This window comes from Scyliorhinus torazame, unplaced genomic scaffold (assembly GCF_047496885.1).
Source record: "Scyliorhinus torazame isolate Kashiwa2021f unplaced genomic scaffold, sScyTor2.1 scaffold_243, whole genome shotgun sequence".
Classification (NCBI taxonomy): domain Eukaryota; kingdom Metazoa; phylum Chordata; class Chondrichthyes; order Carcharhiniformes; family Scyliorhinidae; genus Scyliorhinus; species Scyliorhinus torazame.
In genome coordinates, this window is record NW_027307970.1 from 96540 (window position 1) to 116528 (window position 19989).

Consider the following 19989-nt stretch of genomic DNA (forward strand, 5'->3'; position numbering starts at 1 on the left):
GGAAAACCCCAAGGCCTTTTACACATATGTGATAAATATGAGAATGACTAGAGCGAGGGTAGGTCCGATCAAGGACAGTAGCGGGAGATTGTGTATTGAGTCTGAAGAGATATGAGAGGTCTTGAACGAGTACTTTTCTTCTGTATTTACAAATGAGAGGGGCGATATTGTTGGAGAGGACAGTGTGAAACAGATTGGTAAGCTCGAGGAAATACTTGTTAGGAAGGAAGATGTGTTGGACATTTTGAAAAACTTGAGGATAGACGAGTCCCCCGGGCCTGACGGGATATATCCAAGGATTCTATGGGAAGCAAGAGATGAAATTGCAGAGCTGTTGGCAATGATCTTTTTGTCCTCACTGTCAACAGGGGTGGTACCAGGGGATTGGAGAGTGGCGAATGTCGTGCCCCTGTTCAAAAAAGGGATTAGGATAACCCTGGGAATTACAGGCCAGTTAGTCTTACTTCGGTGGTAGGCAAAGTAATGGAAAGGGTACTGAAGGATAGGATTTCTGAGCATCTGGAAAGACACTGCTTGATTAGGGAGAGTCAGCACGGATTTGTGAGGGGTAGGTCTTGCCTTACAAGTCTTATTGAATTCTTTGAGGAGGTGACCAAGCAGGTGGATGAAGGTAAAGCAGTGGATGTAGTGTACATGGATTTTAGTAAGGCATTTGATAAGGTTCCCCATGGTAGGCTTCTGCAGAAAGTAAGGAGGCATGGGATAGTGGGAAATTTGGCCAGTTGGATAACGAACTGGCTAACCGATAGAAGTCAGAGAGTGGTGGTGGATGGCAAATATTCAGCCTGGAGCCCAGTTACCAGTGGCGTACCGCAGGGATCAGTTCCGAGTCCTCTGCTGTTTGTGATTTTCATTAATGACTTGGATGAGGGAGTTAGAACATAGAACAACATAGAACGATACAGCGCAGTACAGGCCCTTCGGCCCACGATGTTGCACCGAAACAAAAGCCATCTAACCTACACTATGCCATTATCATCCATATGTTTATCCAATAAACTTTTAAATGCCCTCCATGTTGGCGAGTTCACTACTGTAGCAGGTAGGGCATTCCACGGCCTCACTACTCTTTGCGTAAAGAACCTACCTCTTACCTCTGTCCTATATCTATTACCCCTCAGTTTAAAGCTATGTCCCCTCGTGCCAGCCATTTCCATCTCTCGCTGTCCACCCTATCCAACCCCCTGATCATTTTGTATACCTCTATTAAGTCTCCTCTTAACCTTCTTCTCTCCAACGAAAACAACCTCAAGTCCATCAGCCTTTCCTCATAAGATTTTCCCTCCATACCAGGCAACATCCTGGTAAATCTCCTCTGCACCCGTTGAAGGGTGGGTCAGTAAATTTGCAGACGATACGAAGATTGGTGGAGTTGTGGATAGTGAGGAGGGCTGTTGTCGGCTGCAAAGAGACATAGATAGGATGCAGAGCTGGGCTGAGAAGTGGCAGATGGAGTTTAACCCTGAAAAGTGTGAGGTTGTCCATTTTGGAAGGACAAATATGAATGTGGAATACAGGGTTAACGGTAGAGTTCTTGGCAATGTGGAGGAGCAGAGAGATCTTGGGGTCTATGTTCATCTTTGAAAGTTGCCACTCAAGTGGATAGAGCTGTGAAGAAGGCCTGTGGTGTGCTCGCGTTCATTAACAGAGGGATTGAATTTAAGAGCCGTGAGGTGATGATGCAGCTGTACAAAACTTTGGTACGGCCACATTTGGAGTACTGTGTACAGTTCTGGTCACCTCATTTTAGGAAGGATGTGGAAGCTTTGGAAAAGGTGCAAAGGAGATTAACCAGGATGTTGCCTGGAATGGAGAGTAGGTCTTACGAGGAAAGGTTGAGGGTGCTAGGCCTTTTCTCATTAGAGCGGAGAAGGATGAGGGGCAACTTGATAGAGGTTTATAAGATGATCAGGGGAATAGATAGAGTAGACAGTCCGAGACTTTTTCCCTGTGTGGAACACACCATTACAAGGGGACATAAATTTAAGGTGAATGGTGGAAGATATAGGGAGAAGTCAGAGGTAGGTTCTTTACCCAGAGAGTAGTGGGGGCATGTAATGCACTGCCTGTGGAAGTAGTTGAGTCGGAAACATTAGGGACCTTCAAGCAGCTATTGGATAGATAAATGGATTATGGTAAAATGATATAGTGTAGATTTATTTGTTCTTAAGGGCAGCACGGTAGCATTGTGGATAGCACAATTGCTTCACAGCTCCAGAGTCCCAGGTTCGATTCCGGCTTGGGTCACTGTCTGTGCGGAGTCTGCACATCCTCCCCGTGTCTGCGTGGGTTTCCTCCGGGTGCTCCGGTTTCATCCCACAGTCCAAAGATGTGCAGGGTAGGTGGATTGGCCATGATAAATTGCCCTTAGTGTCCAAAATTGCCCTTGGCTTTGGGTGGAGGTGTTGAGTTTGGGTAGGGTGCTCTTTCCAAGAGCCGGTGCAGACTCGGGGGGCCGAATGGCCTCCTTCTGCACTGTAAATTCTATGATAATCTATGATTAATCTAGGACAAAGGTTCGGCACAACATCGTGGGCCGAAGGGCCTGTTCTATGCTGTATTTTTCTATGTTCGATGTTCTAACCCAGTAACCCCCCATTTAACATGTTTTTGGACACTAAGGGCAATTTATCATGGCCAATCCACCTAACCTGCACATCTTTGGACTGTGGGAGGAAACCGGAGCACCCGGAGGAAACCCACGCACACACGGGGAGAGCGTGCAGACTCCGCACAGACAGTGACCCAAGCCGGGAATCGAACCCGGGACCCTGGAGCTGTGAAGCAATTGTGGTAACCACTGTGCTACCGTGCTGCCTCTCCTACGCTCCAGGGAAAAAAATCCCAGCCTCTCCTTATAACCCGGGCCATCAAGTCCTGGCAGCATCCTCGTAAATCTCTTCTGCACTCTTTCTAGTTTGACAATGTCCTTTCGATAATAGGGTGACCAGCACTGAACACGGTATTCCATGTGTGGTCTTACCAATGTCTTGTATTTTCTGTCAGAAGGTTTATCGGCAGCCTTTCCATTTCGGAAAGCATTTTGTTCCTGAAATATGCGGTTATTTGAACTGGTTCTTCGTCAGAAGAATCCCAACACTGTTTAGCCAGGACGTGAATCTCACGCAGACGTTTCCCCATCTCCAGCTCATGTAACAGCCTCAGTCATCACCGTTCACACCGAGACCAAGTCAGGCCAGCAGCAGTGTTCAATTCCCGTACCAGCCTCCCCGCACAGGCGCCGGAATGTGGCGACTAGGGGCTTTTCACAGTAACGTCATTGAAGCCTCCTTGTGACAATAAGCGATTTTCATTTCATTTCCAGTGACCCCTTCACACTCCGTCCCCACCCTGCAACTTAGCTCTGAGGCCCATCCTGCCCCTGCCCGACCATGGGCAGCACGGTAGCACAGTGTTTAGCACTGTCACTTCACAGCTCCAGGGTCCCAGGTTCGATTCTGGCTTGGGTCACTGTCTGTGCGGAGTCTGCACGTCCTCCCCGTGTCTGCGTGGGTTTCCTTCGGGTGCTCCGGTTTCCTCCCACAGTCCAAAGACGAGCAGGTTAGGTGTATTGGCCATGATAAATTGCCCTTAGTGTCCAAAAAAGGTGAGATGGGGTTACGGGGTTAGGGTGGGGGTATGGGCTTAGGTAGGGTGCTCTTTCCAAGGGCCGGTGCTGACTCGATGGGCTGAATGGCCGCCTTCTGCACTGTAAATTCTACCCCCCCCCCTTTCCTTCCTCTGACTACCCCCTTTCCTTCCCCCCCCCTCCCTTTCCCCCTTGCCCACTCCCCCAACTTTGCGCTGTTTCGGCTAAATCTGCACGCTTTGTCCCCAAACAGGAAACGGATTATGTCATGTCGTACTTTGACAATGGTGAAGAGTTCGGAGGTGACAGCGACGAGAACATGGATGAGGCGATCTACTGAGAGAGGGGCTCAGGACCCCAGCCCGCCTGTGATGGGCCAAATGGACCCCGCCGGGTGACTCGCTCACATCGCACTAATCCCCATCCCGCTGCTCAAGCCACCGCGCGGCGTCAGCGAATCTCCGGGAATCTGCCGCAGGGTCTGCGATGCCTGCCCGGATCCTCCGTATCGCCGAGAAGACCGCGAATGGTTCGAATCCCCCCGTGTGGGCCCGCGAACTCTGACCTCGGGCAGCCAGGACAGATTTGGACAGCGAGCTGCCGCTGGGAACCTGTGCCGGTTTAGAGATTGGTTTCTGTCGGCACTCCGCGAATCGAGGCGGAGCGCGTGGTGGAGCCTCTGAGCTCTCTGCACAATCGACGGCGAGCGAGGTGCACCCTGGAGAGTGGGTGAGTGACGTGGGCTGGGTGAGGGATCTGTTGGTGATGTTTTACACACTGCCTGACACACACGGGCCTCCCAGTTTCCTCTTGTTAATGACGACGTTCCGCTGACCATCCACAGTCAATCTGTCAGCCCTCTGACACCATTATTGTCCTCGCTCCCCACAGTCCAACCCCTGGCGCCAGTATCTCCCGATATTGTTCGCACCACCACTTACAGGGACGAGGGGGGCAGCAGACACCTGGGGAACACCCCCACCTGCAAGTTCCCCCTCCGAGCCGCTCGCCATCCCGACTCGGGAATATATCGTCCGTTCCTTCACTGTCGCCCGGGTCGGAATCCCAGAACTCCCTAACAGCACGGTGGGTGTACCTACACCACACGGGCACTGCTGCGGGTTCAAGTTGGCGGCTCACCCACCACCTCTTCGAGGGGCAATTAGGGATGGGCAATAAATACTGGGCCCGGCCAGGGGCATATTTCCCAATGTTATTGAAACACCGGTGTGGGACTGATTTCCGGACTTGGGAATTAGCGGCCAGTGACTTTGCAGACTGCGTCTTTATTCTATCGCCCTGGACCCTCTGGTAAGCCTGGCTCTTGGGAGCACACTCATTCTGCCCACAGTCAAAAGATATGATGATTGGCAACATGGTGGCATAGTGGGTTAGGGCCGCTGCCTCACAGTGCCAGGGACCCGGGTTAACACTGCTGCCTCACAGTGCCAGGGACCCGGGTTAACACTGCTGTCTCACAGTGCCAGGGACCCGGGTTAACACGGCTGTCTCACAGTGCCAGGGACCCGGGTTAACACTGCTGCCTCACAGTGCCAGGGACCCGGGTTAACACTGCTGCCTCACAGCGCCAGGGTTAACACTGCTGTCTCACAGTGCCAGGCACCCGGGTTAACACTGCTGCCTCACAGTGCCAGGGACCCGGGTTAACACTGCTGCCTCACAGTGCCAGGGACCCGGGTTAACACTGCTGCCTCACAGTGCCAGGGACCCGGGTTAACACTGCTGTCTCACAGCGCCAGGGACACGGGTTAACTCTGCTGTCTCACAGTGCCAGGGACCCGGGTTAACACTGCTGTCTCACAGTGCCAGGGACCCGGGTTAACACTGCTGTCTCACAGTGCCAGGGACCCGGGTTAACACTGCTGTCTCACAGTGCCAGGGACCCGGGTTAACACTGCTGTCTCACAGTGCCAGGGACCCGGGTTAACACTGCTGCCTCAGTGCCAGGGACCCGGGTTAACACTGCTGTCTCACAGTGCCAGGGACCCGGGTTAACACTGCTGTCTCACAGTGCCATGGACCCGGGTTAACACAGCTGTCTCACAGTGCCAGGGACCCGGGTTAGCACTGCTGTCTCACAGTACCAGGGACCCGGGTTAACACTGCTGCCTCGCAGTGCCAGGGACCTGGGTTAACACTGCTGCCTCACAGTGCCAGGGACGCGGGTTAACACTGCTGCCTCACAGTGCCAGGGTCCCGGGTTAACACTGCTGCCTCACAGCGCCAGGGTTAACACTGCTGTCTCACAGCGCCAGGGACACGGGTTAACTCTGCTGTCTCACAGTGCCAGGGACCCGGGTTAACACTGCTGTCTCACAGTGCCAGGGACCCGGGTTAACACTGCTGTCTCACAGTGCCAGGGACCCGGGTTAACACTGCTGTCTCACAGTGCCAGGGACCCGGGTTAACACAGCTGTCTCACAGTGCCAGGGACCCGGGTTAGCACTGCTGTCTCACAGTACCAGGGACCCGGGTTAACACTGCTGTCTCGCAGTGCCAGGGACCCGGGTTAACACTGCTGTCTCACAGCGCCAGGGACACGGGTTAACTGCTGTCTCACAGTGCCAGCGCCCGGGTTAACACTGCTGTCTCACAGTGCCAGGGACCGGGGTTAGCACTGCTGCCTCACAGAGCCAGGGACCTGGGTTAACACTGCTGCCTCACCGCTCCAGGGATCCGGGTTAGTACTGCTGCCTCACAGTGCCAGGGACCTGGGTTAGCACTGCTGCCTCACAGCGCCAGGGTTAACACTGCTGCCTCACAGCGCCAGGGACCCGGGTTAACACTGCTGCCTCACAGCGCCAGGGACCCGAGTTAACACTGCTGTCTCTCAGTGCCAGGGACCCGGGTTAGCACTGCTGTCTCACAGCGCCAGGGTTAACACTGCTGTCTCACAGCGCCAGGGACACGGGTTAACTCTGCTGTCTCACAGTGCCAGGGACCCGGGTTAACACTGCTGTCTCACAGTGCCAGGGACCCGGGTTAACACTGCTGTCTCACAGTGCCAGGGACCCGGGTTAACACTGCTGTCTCACAGTGCCAGGGACCCGGGTTAACACAGCTGTCTCACAGTGCCAGGGACCCGGGTTAGCACTGCTCCCTCACAGTGCCAGGGACCCGGGTTAGCACTGCTCCCTCACAGTGCCAGGGACCCGGGTTAACTGCTGTCTCACAGTGCCAGGGACCCGGGTTAACACTGCTGTCTCACAGTGCCAGGGACCCGGGTTAACACTGCTGTCTCACAGTACCAGCGACCCGGGTTAACACTGCTGTCTCGCAGTGCCAGGGACCCGGGTTAACACTGCTGTCTCACAGCGCCAGGGACACGGGTTAACTCTGCTGTCTCACAGTGCCAGGGACCCGGGTTAACACTGCTGTCTCGCAGTGCCAGCGCCCGGGTTAACACTGCTGTCTCACAGTGCCTGGGATCCGGGTTAGTACTGCTGCCTCACAGTGCCAGGGACCCGGGTTAACACTGCTGCCTCACAGTGCCAGGGACCTGGGTTAGCACTGCTGCCTCACAGCGCCAGGGTTAACTCTGCTGTCTCACAGTGCCAGGGACCCGGGTTAACACTGCTGTCTCACAGTGCCAGCGCCCGGGTTAACACTGCTGTCTCACAGTGCCAGGGACCGGGGTTAGCACTGCTCCCTCACAGCGCCAGGGTTAACACTGCTGCCTCACAGCACCAGGGACCCGGGTTAACACTGCTGCCTCACAGCGCCAGGGACCCGAGTTAACACTGCTGTCTCACAGCGCCAGGGATCCGGGTCAACACTGCTGTCTCACAGTGCCAGGGACCTGGGTTAACACTGCTGTCTCACAGTGCTAGGGACCCGAGTTAGCACTGCTGTCTCACAGCGCCAGGGACCCGGGTTAGCACTGCTGTCTCACAGTGCCAGGGACCCGGTTTGACACTGCTGCCTCACAGTGCCAGTGACCCGGGTTAACACTGCTGTCTCACAGCGCCAGGGACCCGGGCTAACAATGCTGTCTCACAGTGCCAGGGACCCGGGATAACACTGCTGTCTCACAGTGCCAGGTACCCGGGTTAACACTGCTGTCTCACAGTGCCTGGGACGTGGGTTAACACTGCTGCCTCACAGTGCCAGGGACGCGGGTTAACACTGCTGCCTCACAGTGCCAGGGACGCGGGTTAACACTGCTGCCTCACAGTGCCAGGGACCCGGGTTAACACTGCTGCCTCACAGCACCAGGGATTCAAGTTAACACTGTTGTCTCACGGTGCCAGGGACCCGGGTTAACACTGCTGCCTCACAGCTCCAGGGACCCGGGTTAACACTGATGTCTCACAGTGCCAGGGACACGGGTTAACACTGCTGTCTGACAGTGCCAGGGACGTGGGTTAACACTGCTGCCTCACTGTGCCAGGGACCCGGGTTAACACTGCTGCCTCACAGCTCCAGGGACCCGGGTTAACACTGATGTCTCACAGTGCCAGGGACACGGGTTAACACTGCTGTCTCACAGTGCCAGGGACGTGGGTTAACACTGCTGCCTCACTGTGCCAGGGACGCGGGTTAACACTGCTGCCTCACAGCGCCAGGGTTAACTCTGCTGCCTAACAGTGCCAGGGACCGGGGTTAGCACTGCTGCCTCACAGTGCCAGGGACCTGGGTTAGCACTGCTCCCTCACAGCGCCAGGGTTAACACTGCTGCCTCACAGCGCCAGGGACCCGGGTTAACACTGCTGCCTCACAGCGCCAGGGACCCGAGTTAACACTGCTGTCTCACAGTGCCAGGGACCCGGGTTAGCACTGCTGTCTCACAGCGCCAGGGATCCGGGTCAACACTGCTGTCTCACAGTGCCAGGGACCCGGGTTAACACTGCTGTCTCACAGTGCTAGGGACCCGAGTTAGCACTGCTGTCTCACAGCGCCAGGGACCCGGGTTAGCACTGCTGTCTCACAGTGCCAGGGACCCGGTTTGACACTGCTGCCTCACAGTGCCAGTGACCCGGGTTAACACTGCTGTCTCACAGCGCCAGGGACCCGGGCTAACAATGCTGTCTCACAGTGCCAGGGACCCGGGATAACACTGCTGTCTCACAGTGCCAGGTACCCGGGTTAACACTGCTGTCTCACAGTGACTGGGACGTGGGTTAACACTGCTGCCTCACAGTGCCAGGGACGCGGGTTAACACTGCTGCCTCACAGTGCCAGGGACGCGGGTTAACACTGCTGCCTCACAGTGCCAGGGACCCGGGTTAACACTGCTGCCTCACAGCACCAGGGATTCAAGTTAACACTGTTGTCTCACGGTGCCAGGGACCCGGGTTAACACTGCTGCCTCACAGCTCCAGGGACCCGGGTTAACACTGATGTCTCACAGTGCCAGGGACACGGGTTAACACTGCTGTCTGACAGTGCCAGGGACGTGGGTTAACACTGCTGCCTCACTGTGCCAGGGACCCGGGTTAACACTGCTGCCTCACAGCTCCAGGGACCCGGGTTAACACTGATGTCTCACAGTGCCAGGGACACGGGTTAACACTGCTGTCTCACAGTGCCAGGGACGTGGGTTAACACTGCTGCCTCACTGTGCCAGGGACGCGGGTTAACACTGCTGCCTCACAGTGCCAGGGACGCGGGTTAACACTGCTGCCTCACAGTGCCAGGGACGCGGGTTAACACTGCTGCCTCACAGTGCCAGGGACCCGGGTTAACACTGCTGTCTCACAGTGCCAGGGACCCGGGTTAACACTGCTGTCTCACAGTGCCAGGGACCCGGGTTAACACTGCTGCCTCACAGTGCCAGGGACCCGGGTTAACACTGCTGTCTCACAGTGTCAGGGGCCCGGGTTAACACTGCTGTCTCACAGTGCCAGGGACCCGGGTTAACACTGCTGTCTCACAGTGCCAGGGACCCGGGTTAACACTGCTGTCTCACAGTGCCAGGGACCCGGGTTAACACTGATGTCTCACAGTGCCAGTGACCCGGGTTAACACTGCTGTCTCATGTGCCAGGGCCCCGGGTTAACACTGCTGTCTCACAGTGCCAGGGACCCGGGTTAACACTGCTGCCTCACAGTGCCAGGGTCCCGGGTTAACACTGATGTCTCACAGTGCCAGTGACCCGGGTTAACACTGCTGTCTCATGTGCCAGGGCCCCGGGTTAACACTGCTGTCTCACAGTGCCAGGGACCCGGGTTAACACTGCTGTCTCACAGTGCCAGGGACCCGGGTTAACACTGCTGCCTCACAGTGCCAGGGTCCCGGGTTAACACTGATGTCTCACAGTGCCAGTGACCCGGGTTAACACTGCTGTCTCATGTGCCAGGGCCCCGGGTTAACACTGCTGTCTCACAGTGCCAGGGACCCGGGTTAACACTGCTGTCTCACAGTGCCAGGGACCCGGGTTAACACTGCTGTCTCACAGTGCCAGGCACCCGGGTTAACACTGCTGCCTCACAGTGAACAAAGAACAAAGAAATGTACAGCACAGGAACAGGCCCTTCGGCCCTCCAAGCCTGTACCGACCATGCTGCCCGACTAAACTACAATCTTCTACACTTCCTGGGTCCGTATCCCTCTATTCCCATCCTATTCATGTATTTGTCAAGATGGCCCTTAAATGTCCCTATCGTCCCTGCTTCCACTACCTCCTCCGGCAGCGAGTTCCAGGTACCCACTACCCTCTGCGTAAAAAACTTGCCTCGTACATCTACTCTAAACCTTGCCCCTCTCACCTTAAACCTATGCCCCCTAGTAATTGACCCCTCAACCCTGGGGAAAAGCCTCTGACTATCCACTCTGTCTATGCCCCTCATAATTTTGTATACCTCTATCAGGTCGCCCCTCAACCTCCGTCGTTCCAGTGAGAACAAACCGAGTTTATTCAATCGCTCCTCATAGCTAATGCCCTCAATACCAGGCAACATTCTGGTAAATCTCTTCTGCACCCTCTCTAAAGTGCCAGGGACCCGGGTTAACACTGCTGTGTCACAGCGCCAGGGACCCGGGTTAACACTGCTGTCTCAGTGCCAGGGACCCGGGTTAACACTGCTGCCTCACAGTGCCAGGGACCCGGGTTAACACTGCTGTCTCACAGTGCCAGGGCCCCAGGTTAACACTGCTGTCTCACAGTGCCAGGGACCCGGGTTAACACTGCTGTCTCACAGTGCCAGGGACCCGGGTTAACACTGCTGTGTCACAGCGCCAGGGACCCGGGTTAACACTGCTGTCTCAGTGCCAGGGACCCGGGTTAACACTGCTGTCTCACAGTGCCAGGGACCCGGGTTAACACTGCTGTCTCACAGTGCCAGGGCCCCAGGTTAACACTGCTGTCTCACAGTGCCAGGGACCCGGGTTAGCACTGCTGCCTCACAGTGCCAGGGACCCGGGTTAGCACTGCTGCCTCACAGTGCCAGGGACCCGGGTTAACACTGCTGTCTCACAGCGTCAGGGACGCGGGTTAACACTGCTGTTTCACAGTGCCAGGGACCCGGGTTAACACTGCTGTCTCACAGTGCCAGGGTCCCGGGTTAACGCTGCTGTCTCACAGTGCCAGGGACCCGGGTTAACACTGCTGTCTCACAGCGCCAGGGATCCGGGTTAACACTGCTGTCTCACAGTGCCAGGGACCCGGGTTAACACTGATGTCTCACAGCTCCAGGGACCCGGGTTAACACTGCTGTCTCTCAGTGCCAGGGACCCGGGTTAACACTGCTGTCTCTCAGTGCCAGGGACCCGGGTTAACACTGCTGTCTCACAGTCCCAGGGACCCGGGTTAACACTGCTGTCTCACAGTGCCAGGGACCCGGGTTAACACTGCTGCCTCACAGTGCCAGGGACCCGGGTTAACACTGCTGTCTCACAGTGCCAGGGACCCGGGTTAACACTGGTGCCTCACAGTGCCAGGGACCCGGGTTAACACTGCTGTCTCACAGTGCCAGGGACCCGGGTTAACACTGCTGTCTCACAGTGCCAGGGACCCGGGTTAACACTGCTATCTCACAGTGCCAGGGACCCGGGTTAACACTGCTGTCTCACAGAGCCAGGGGCCCGGGTTAACACTGCTGTCTCACAGTGCCAGGGACCCGGGTTAACACTGCTGCCTCACAGTGCCAGGGACCCGGGTTAACACTGCTGCCTCACAGTGCCAGGGAGCCGGGTTAACACTGCTGTCTCACAGTGCCAGGGACCCGGGTTAACACTGCTGTCTCTCAGTGCCAGGGACCCGGGTTAACACTGCTGCCTCACAGTGCCAGGGACCCGGGTTAACACTGCTGTCTCACAGTGCCAGGGACCCGGGTTAACACTGCTGTCTCACAGTGCCAGGGACCCGGGTTAACATTGCTGTCTCACAGTGCCAGGGACCCGGGTTAACACTGCTGTCTCACAGTGCCAGGGTCCCAGGTTAACACTGCTGTCTCTCAGTGCGAGGGACCCGGGTTAACACTGCTGTCTCTCAGTGCCCGAGTTGTATTCCGGCCTCCGGAGCTGTCTGTGCGGAGTCTGCACGTTCTCCCCGTGTCTGCGTGGGTTTCCTCCGTGTGCACAGCCCAAAAATGTGCAGGTTATGTTACAGGGGGAGGGAGGGTGAGTGGGCCTGCGGAGGAGGCTCTTTCAGAGGCTCGGTGCAGACTCAATGGGCCGAATGGCGCCGCACTGGGGGGATTCTGTGATGTAACATGGAGGGACAGGAACTCTGGAAAGTGAGTTGAGAAATCGGTGTTGCTGCTGCTCACCTTCAGCCCAGTCTCTGCTCATTCAGCAAATAGGTTGCAAACTGGTGAGGTGTAACCGAGTGAGCCGTTCCCACCGCCCAGCCGCTCTCACTCGCTCCTTCCTTGTGGTTGTGTGAGTCGAGGCTCGGCTCTCCGTCGCGCCCCGCAGTCAGCACTCAGCGTCTCCTCTGAGTGACAGGACAAGGGGAGGGTTAGCAAGGGGAGGGGGAGAGGTAGAATGAGGCCCCCCCCCACCCCACAACTCTGGTATCACCATTTTGCCCAGGTTCCCGGCCGGTTCCAAACTCGAATTGTTCAGTGTTGTGTAAAGTGTTTTCCGTGTTTGTACCATTTTTCACTCTTGTTAATAAAGAAAATGTTTCTGCACCGCGATTGTTGTAAACTAGTTTGTGCTCAGTGATGGTTCTTCACACCAGGAAAGGGACGGTCCCAGCACGGAGCTCTGGGACCTCGGTGGTCCCAACACGGAGCTCTGGGACCTCGGTGGTCCCAACACGGAGCTCTGGGACCTCGGTGGTCCCAACACGGAGCTCTGGGACCTCGGTGGTCCCAACACGGAGCTCTGGGACCTCGGTGGTCCCAACACGGAGCTCTGGGACCTCGGTGGTCCCAACACGGAGCTCTGGGTCCTCGGGGGTCCCAACACGGAGCTCTGGGTCCTCGGGGGTCCCAGCACGAAGCTCTGGCTCCTTGGAGGTCCCAACACGAAGCTCGGGGTCCTTGGGAGGTCCCAACACGGAGCTTTGAGTCATCGGGGGTCCCGGCACGGAGCTCTGGGTCCTCAGGGGTCCCAGCACGGAGCTCTGGCTCATCGGGGTCCGACCACGGAGCTTTGGGTCCTCGGGGGTTCCAGCACGGAGCTCTGGGTCATTACTCTAGGCTATGGGGCAGTGGGATTAGTTTGGGATTGATACAGGGCTATGGGGAGAGAGTGGGGCAGTGGGATTAGTTTGGGGATTGATACAGGGCTATGGGGAGAGCAGGGCAGTGGGATTAGTTTGGGGATTGATACAGGGCTATGGGGAGAGAGCGGGGCAGTGGGATTAGTTTGCGATTGATACAGGTCTATGGAGAGAGCGCAGGGCAGTGGGATTAGTTTGCAGATTTATACAGGGCTATGGGGAGAGAGCGGGGCAGTGGGATTAGTTTGGGGATTGATACAGGGCTATGGGGAGAGAGCGGGGCAGTGGGATTAGTTTGCGATTGATACAGGGCTATGGGGAGAGAGCGGGGCAGTGGGATTAGTTTGCGATTGATACAGGGCTATGGGGAGAGAGTGGGGAAGTGGGATTAGTTTGGGGATTGATACAGGGCTATGGGGAGAGAGCGGGGCAGTGGGATTAGTTTGCGATTGATACAGGTCTATGGAGAGAGCGCAGGGCAGTGGGATTAGTTTGCAGATTTATACAGGGCTATGGGGAGAGAGCGGGGCAGTGGGATTAGTTTGGGGATTGATACAGGGCTATGGGGAGAGAGCGGGGCAGTGGGATTAGTTTGCGATTGATACAGGGCTATGGGGAGAGAGCGGGGCAGTGGGATTAGTTTGCGATTGATACAGGGCTATGGGGAGAGAGTGGGGAAGTGGGATTAGTTTGGGGATTGATACAGGGCTATGGGGAGAGCAGGGCAGTGGGATTAGTTTGGGGATTGATACAGGGCTATGGGGAGAGAGCAGGGCAGTGGGATTAGTTTGGGGATTGATGCAGGGCTATGGGGAGAGAGAGCGGCAGTGGGATTAGTTTGGGATTGATACAGGGCTATGGGGAGAGAGCAGGGCAGTGGGATTAGTTTGGGGATTGGCACAGGGCTATGGGGAGAGAGCGGGGCAGTGGGATTAGTTTGGGGATTGGCACAGGGCTATGGGGAGAGAGCGGGGCAGTGGGATTAGTTTGGGATTGATACAGGGCTATGGGGAGAGAGCAGGGCAGTGGGATTAGTTTGGGGATTGGCACAGGGCTATGGGGAGAGAGCGGGGCAGTGGGATTAGTTTGGGGATTGATACAGGGCTATGGGGAGAGAGAGCGGCAGTGGGATTAGTTTGGGATTGATACAGGGCTATGGGGAGAGAGCAGGGCAGTGGGATTAGTTTGGGGATTGGCACAGGGCTATGGGGAGAGAGCGGGGCAGTGGGATTAGTTTGGGGATTGATACAGGGCTATGGGGAGAGCAGGGCAGTGGGATTAGTTTGGGGATTGATGCAGGGCTATGGGGAGAGAGAGCGGGGCAGTGGGATTAGTTTGGGGATTGACACAGGGCTATGGGGAGAGAGCGGGGCAGTGGGATTAGTTTGGGATTGATACAGGGCTATGGGGAGAGAGCAGGGCAGTGGGATTAGTTTGGGGATTGGCACAGGGCTATGGGGAGAGAGCGGGGCAGTGGGATTAGTTTGGGGATTGGCACAGGGCTATGGGGAGAGAGCGGGGCAGTGGGATTAGTTTGGGATTGATACAGGGCTATGGGGAGAGAGCGGGGCAGTGGGATTAGTTTGCGATTGACACCGGGCTATGGGGAGAGAGCGGGGCAGTGGGATTAGTTTGGGGATTGATACAGGGCTATGGGGAGAGAGCGGGGCAGTGAGATTGGTTTGGGGATTGATACAGGGCTATGGGGAGAGAGCGTAGCAGTGGGATTAGTTTGGGCTTGATACAGGGCTATGGGGAGAGAGCGGGGCAGTGGGATGGGTTTGGGGATTGATACAGGGCTATGGGGGAGAGCGGGGCAGTGGGATTAGTTTGGGGATTGATACAGGGCTATGGGGAGAGAGCGGGGCAGTGGGATTAGTTTGGGGATTGATACAGGGCTATGGGGAGAGAGCGGGGCAGTGGGATTAGTTTGGGGATTGATACAGGGCTATGGGGAGAGAGCGGGGCAGTGGGATTAGTTTGGGGATTGATACAGGGCTATGGGGAGAGAGCGGGGCAGTGGGATTAGTTTGGGGATTGATACAGGTCTATGGGGGAGAGAGCGGGGCAGTGGGATTAGTTTGGGGATTGATACAGGGCTATGGGGAGAGAGTGGGGCAGTGGGATTAGTTTGGGGATTGATACAGGTCTATGGGGAGAGAGTAGGGCAGTGGCATTAGTTTGGGGATTGATACAGGGCTATGGGGAGAGAGTAGGGCAGTGGGATTAGTTTGGGGATTGATACAGGGCTATGGGGAGAGAGTAGGGCAGTGGGATTAGTTTGGGGATTGATACAGGGCTATGGGGAGAGAGTGGGGCAGTGGGATTAGTTTGGGGATTGATACAGGGCTATGGGGAGAGCGGGGCAGTGGGATTAGTTTGGGATTGATACAGGGCTATGGGGAGAGAGTGGTGCAGTGGGATTAGTTTGGGGACTGATACAGGGCTATGGGGAGAGAGTGGAGCTGTGGGATTAGTTTGGGGATTGATACAGGGCTATGAGGAGAGAGCGGGGCAGTGGGATTAGTTTGGGATTGATACAGGGCTATGGGGAGAGAGTGGGGCAGTGGGATTAGTTTGGGGATTGATACAGGGCTATGAGGAGAGAGCGGGGCAGTGGGATTAGTTTGGGGATTGATACAGGGCTATGAGGAGAGAGTGGGGCAGTGGGATTAGTTTCGGGATTGATACAGGGCTATGGGGAGAGAGTGAGGCAGTGGGATTAGTTTGGGGATTGATACAGGGCTATGGGGAGAGAGCGGGACTGTGGGATTAGTTTGGGGATTGATACAGGGCTATGGGGAGAGAGCGGGGCAGTGGGATTAGTTTGGAGATTGTTGCAGGGCTATGGGGAGAGAGCGAGGCAGTGGGATTAGTTTGGAGATTGATGCAGGGCTATGGGGAGAGAGCGGGGCAGTGGGATTAGTTTGGGGATAGATACAGGTCTATGGGGAGAGAGCGGGACTGTGGGATTAGTTTGGGGATTGATACAGGGCTATGGGGAGAGAGCGGGGCAGTGGGATTAGTTTGGAGATTGATGCAGGGCTATGGGGAGAGAGCGAGGCAGTGGGATTAGTTTGGGGATGGATACAGGGCTATGGGGAGAGAGAGGGGCAGCGGGATTAGTTTGGGAGATTGATACAGGGCTGTGGGGAGAGAGCAGGGCAGTGGGATTAGTTTGGAGATTGATGCAGGGCTATGGGGAGAGAGCGGGGCAGTGGGATTAGTTTGGGATTGATACAGGGCTATGGGGAGAGAGCGGGGCAGTGGGATTAGTTTGGGGATTGATACAGGGCTATGGGGAGAGAGCGGGGCAGTGGGATTAGTTTGGAGATTGATGCAGGGCTATGGGGAGAGAGCGAGGCAGTGGGATTAGTTTGGGGATGGATACAGGGCTATGGGGAGAGAGAGGGGCAGCGGGATTAGTTTGGGAGATTGATACAGGGCTATGGGGAGAGAGCAGGGCAGTGGGATTAGTTTGGAGATTGATTGTGGGCTATGGGGAGAGAGCAGGGCAGTGGGATTAGTTTGGAGATTGATGCTGGGCTATGGGGAGAGAGCGGGGCAGTGGGATTAGTTTGGGATTGATACAGGGCTATGGGGAGAGAGCGGGGCAGTGGGATTAGTTTGGGGATTGATACAGGGCTATGGGGAGAGAGCGAGGCAGTGGGATTAGTTTGGGGATTGATACAGGGCTGTGGGGAGAGAGCGGGTCAGTGGGATTAGTTTGGGATTGATACAGGGCTATGGGGAGAGAGTGGGCAGTGGGATTAGTTTGGGATTGAACAGGGCTATGGGAGAGAGCGGGACAGTGGGATTAGTTTGGGGATTGATACAGGGCTATGGGAGAGAGCGGGACAGTGGGATTAGTTTGGGGATTGATACAGGGCTATGGGAGAGAGCGGGACGGTGGGATTAGTTTGGGGATTGATACAGGGCTATGGGGAGATAGCGGGGCAGTGGGATTAGTTTGGGATTGATACAGGGCTCTGGGGAGAGAGCGGGGCAGTGGGATTAGTTTGGGATTGATGCAGGTCTATGGGGAGAGAGCGGGACAGTGGGATTAGTTTGGGGATTAATACAGGTCTATGGGGAGAGAGTGGGGCAGTGGGATTAGTTTGGGGATTGATACAGGGCTATGGGGAGAGAGCGGGGCAGTGGGATTAGTTTGGCGATTGATACAGGGCTATGAGGAGAGAGCGGGGCAGTGGGATTAGTTTGGGATTGATACAGGTCTATGGGGAGAGAGCGGGGCAGTGGGTTTAGTTTGGGGATTGATACAGGGCTATGGAGAGAGCAGGGCAGTGGGATTAGTTTGGGGATTGATGCAGGGCTATGGGGAGAGAGTGGGACAGTGGGATTAGTTTGGGGATTGATACAGGGCTATGAGGAGAGAGCAGGGCAGTGGGATTAGTTTGGCGATTGATACAGGGCTATGGGGAGAGAGCGGGGCAGTGGGATTAGTTTGGGATTGATACAGGGCTATGGGGAGAGAGCGGGGCAGTGGGATTAGTTTGGGGATTGATACAGGGCTATGGGGAGAGAGCGGGACAGTGGGATTAGTTTGGGATTGATACAGGGCTATGGGGAGAGAGTGGGGCAGTGGGATTAGTTTGGGATTGATACAGGGCTATGGGGAGAGAGTGGGGCAGTGGGATTAGTTTGGGGATTGATACAGGGCTATGGGGAGAGAGTGGGACAGTGGGATTAGTTTGGGGATTGATACAGGGCTATGGGGAGAGAGTGGGACAGTGGGATTAGTTTGGGGATTGATACAGGGCTATGGGAGAGAGCGGGACAGTGGGATTAGTTTGGGGATTGATACAGGACTATGGGGAGAGAGTGGGGCAGTGGGATTAGTTTGGGGATTGATACAGGGCTATGGGAGAGAGCGGGACAGTGGGATTAGTTTGGGGATTGATTCCCAGCTGGGAACATTGCTCTGCACGATTTGCTGTCAGTAATGAAGGCTGACGCGGTGCTTGCCCCGACTCTGACAGGTGTCCGCTGTGAAAAACATCCGGCCTTCAGTTACTGAGAGATCAAATCTCCGGTCACCGCTCCAATATTCTGTAGAGTCACTCTCAAATTGCACAATCAATGCCAATGCCCGTCTCATTTTACTGACTTCTCCTCCGTCTGTCGCAGTTCAGAGATGGGCCGACAGAGGGAGCCACCTGACAAGGTGAGAGTCAGAGAGCTCATTGTATCTGCGCTGGTCAGAAACAACCACCAAACTATTCTCACCCCCTCTCCCAGCACTTGTCCCCACAGCCGTGTCCGCCCTGGCAGCGCAAGCGCACATCGAAATACTGGTTCAATGTTCGGAGGCTCTCTGCCTCCACCCCCCGTTCAGGCAGCGACTTCCAGACTCCCCCCTCTGGGTGAAAAGGTTTTTCCTCGCATCCCCTCGAAACCGCCTGCCCCTCACGTTAAATCCAGTGGCTATCACAGCCCTCCTGTAATGTGGCGACGAGAACGGCACACAATACTCTAGCTGTGGCCGAACCGGCGTTTTGTACAGTTCCTGCATAAACTCCCTGCTCTTTAAACTCTCAGCCTCGGCTAATAGAGGCGAGTATACCATCGGCCTTCTTAACCACTGTGTCCACCTGCTCTGCCACCTTCAGAGACGGGTGTACAGGCACACGGACGTCCCTCTGATCCTCGGTGCTTCCCAGGGTGCTGCCCTTTCTCCTGTATTCCCGCAACTTGTTCGTCCTGCCCGAGTCTATCACCTCACACTTATCCAGGCTGAGTTCCATTTCCCACTGACCAGCCCGTCTGACCAGCCCGTCTGACCAGCCCGTCTGACCAGCCCGTCTGTATCCTCCTGGAATCGAAGGCTACCCTCCTGGCTATTTACCCCCTCCCCCACCAATTTTCATCAGCGGACATACTGATCAACGCTCCTTACATTCATATCAAAATCATTTGTATAAACAAACAGCGAGGGGCCCAACACTGATCCCTGTGGGACCCCACTGGACATAGGCTACCCGTCAGAAAAACACCCCTCGACCATCACCCTCTGCTTCCTGACATTCTAAACCTTGGGTCCAATTTGCCAAATTTCCTTGGTTCCCATGGGCTTTAATACAATAGTCTCCACAATACATTCATCAAAGTGGGATTGAATGCTCGCGTCAGTAACGGTGATTGCTAAACACCCACCTTGTCACTAATGTGCTTTAGGGAAGGAAATCTGCCGTCCTTGCCCGGTCCGGCCCACACGTGACTCCAGACCCACAGCAATGTGGTTGACTCTGAAATGGCTGCGCGACACACAAAGTTGTATCGAAACTGCTACAAAGTCTGTCTGAGGGATGAAACCGGCCGGACCACCCGGCATCGAGCCAGGCACCGGGAGCGACGATGGCAAACCCAGCCTTGCCGACCCTGCAAAGTCCTCCTTACCAACATCTGGGGGCTTGTGCCAACGTTGGGAGAGGTGTCTCTCAGACTGGTCAAGCAACAGCCTGACACAGTCACACTCACAGAATCATACCTTGCAGACCATGTCCGAGACACCACTACCACCTTTCCTGGGCACGTCCTGTCTCACCGGCAGGACAGAGCCAGGAGGGGTGGCGGGGGGGCACAGTGGGTTACAGTCGGGAGGGAGGTGCCCTGGGAGTCCTCAACATCGACTCTGGACCTCATGAAGTCTCGTGGCTTCAGGTTAAACATGGGCAAGGAAACCTCCTGTTGATTACCTCGTACTGGCCACCATCAGCTGATGAATCAG

General features: G+C 55.8%; 1 protein-coding gene across 2 annotated transcripts in view; it reads left to right on the forward strand.

Moving 5' to 3' along the window:
- The window catches only part of LOC140405800 (DNA-directed RNA polymerase III subunit RPC7-like), a 189758-nt gene that overhangs the window by 74171 nt on the left and 95598 nt on the right, over positions 1–19989 (forward strand). Inside the window, exon 7 of one of the 2 annotated variants that reach the window (XR_011938764.1) lies at positions 3864–4339. Coding sequence is in view for 1 of the 2 variants with exons in the window: in XM_072494231.1 (XP_072350332.1) it covers positions 3864–3950 (87 nt within the window). In the remaining variant the exon portion in view is untranslated. Of the gene's footprint in view, positions 1–3863; positions 12706–19989 lie in introns of those variants that run through there. The other variant, XM_072494231.1, reaches the window with a different exon arrangement.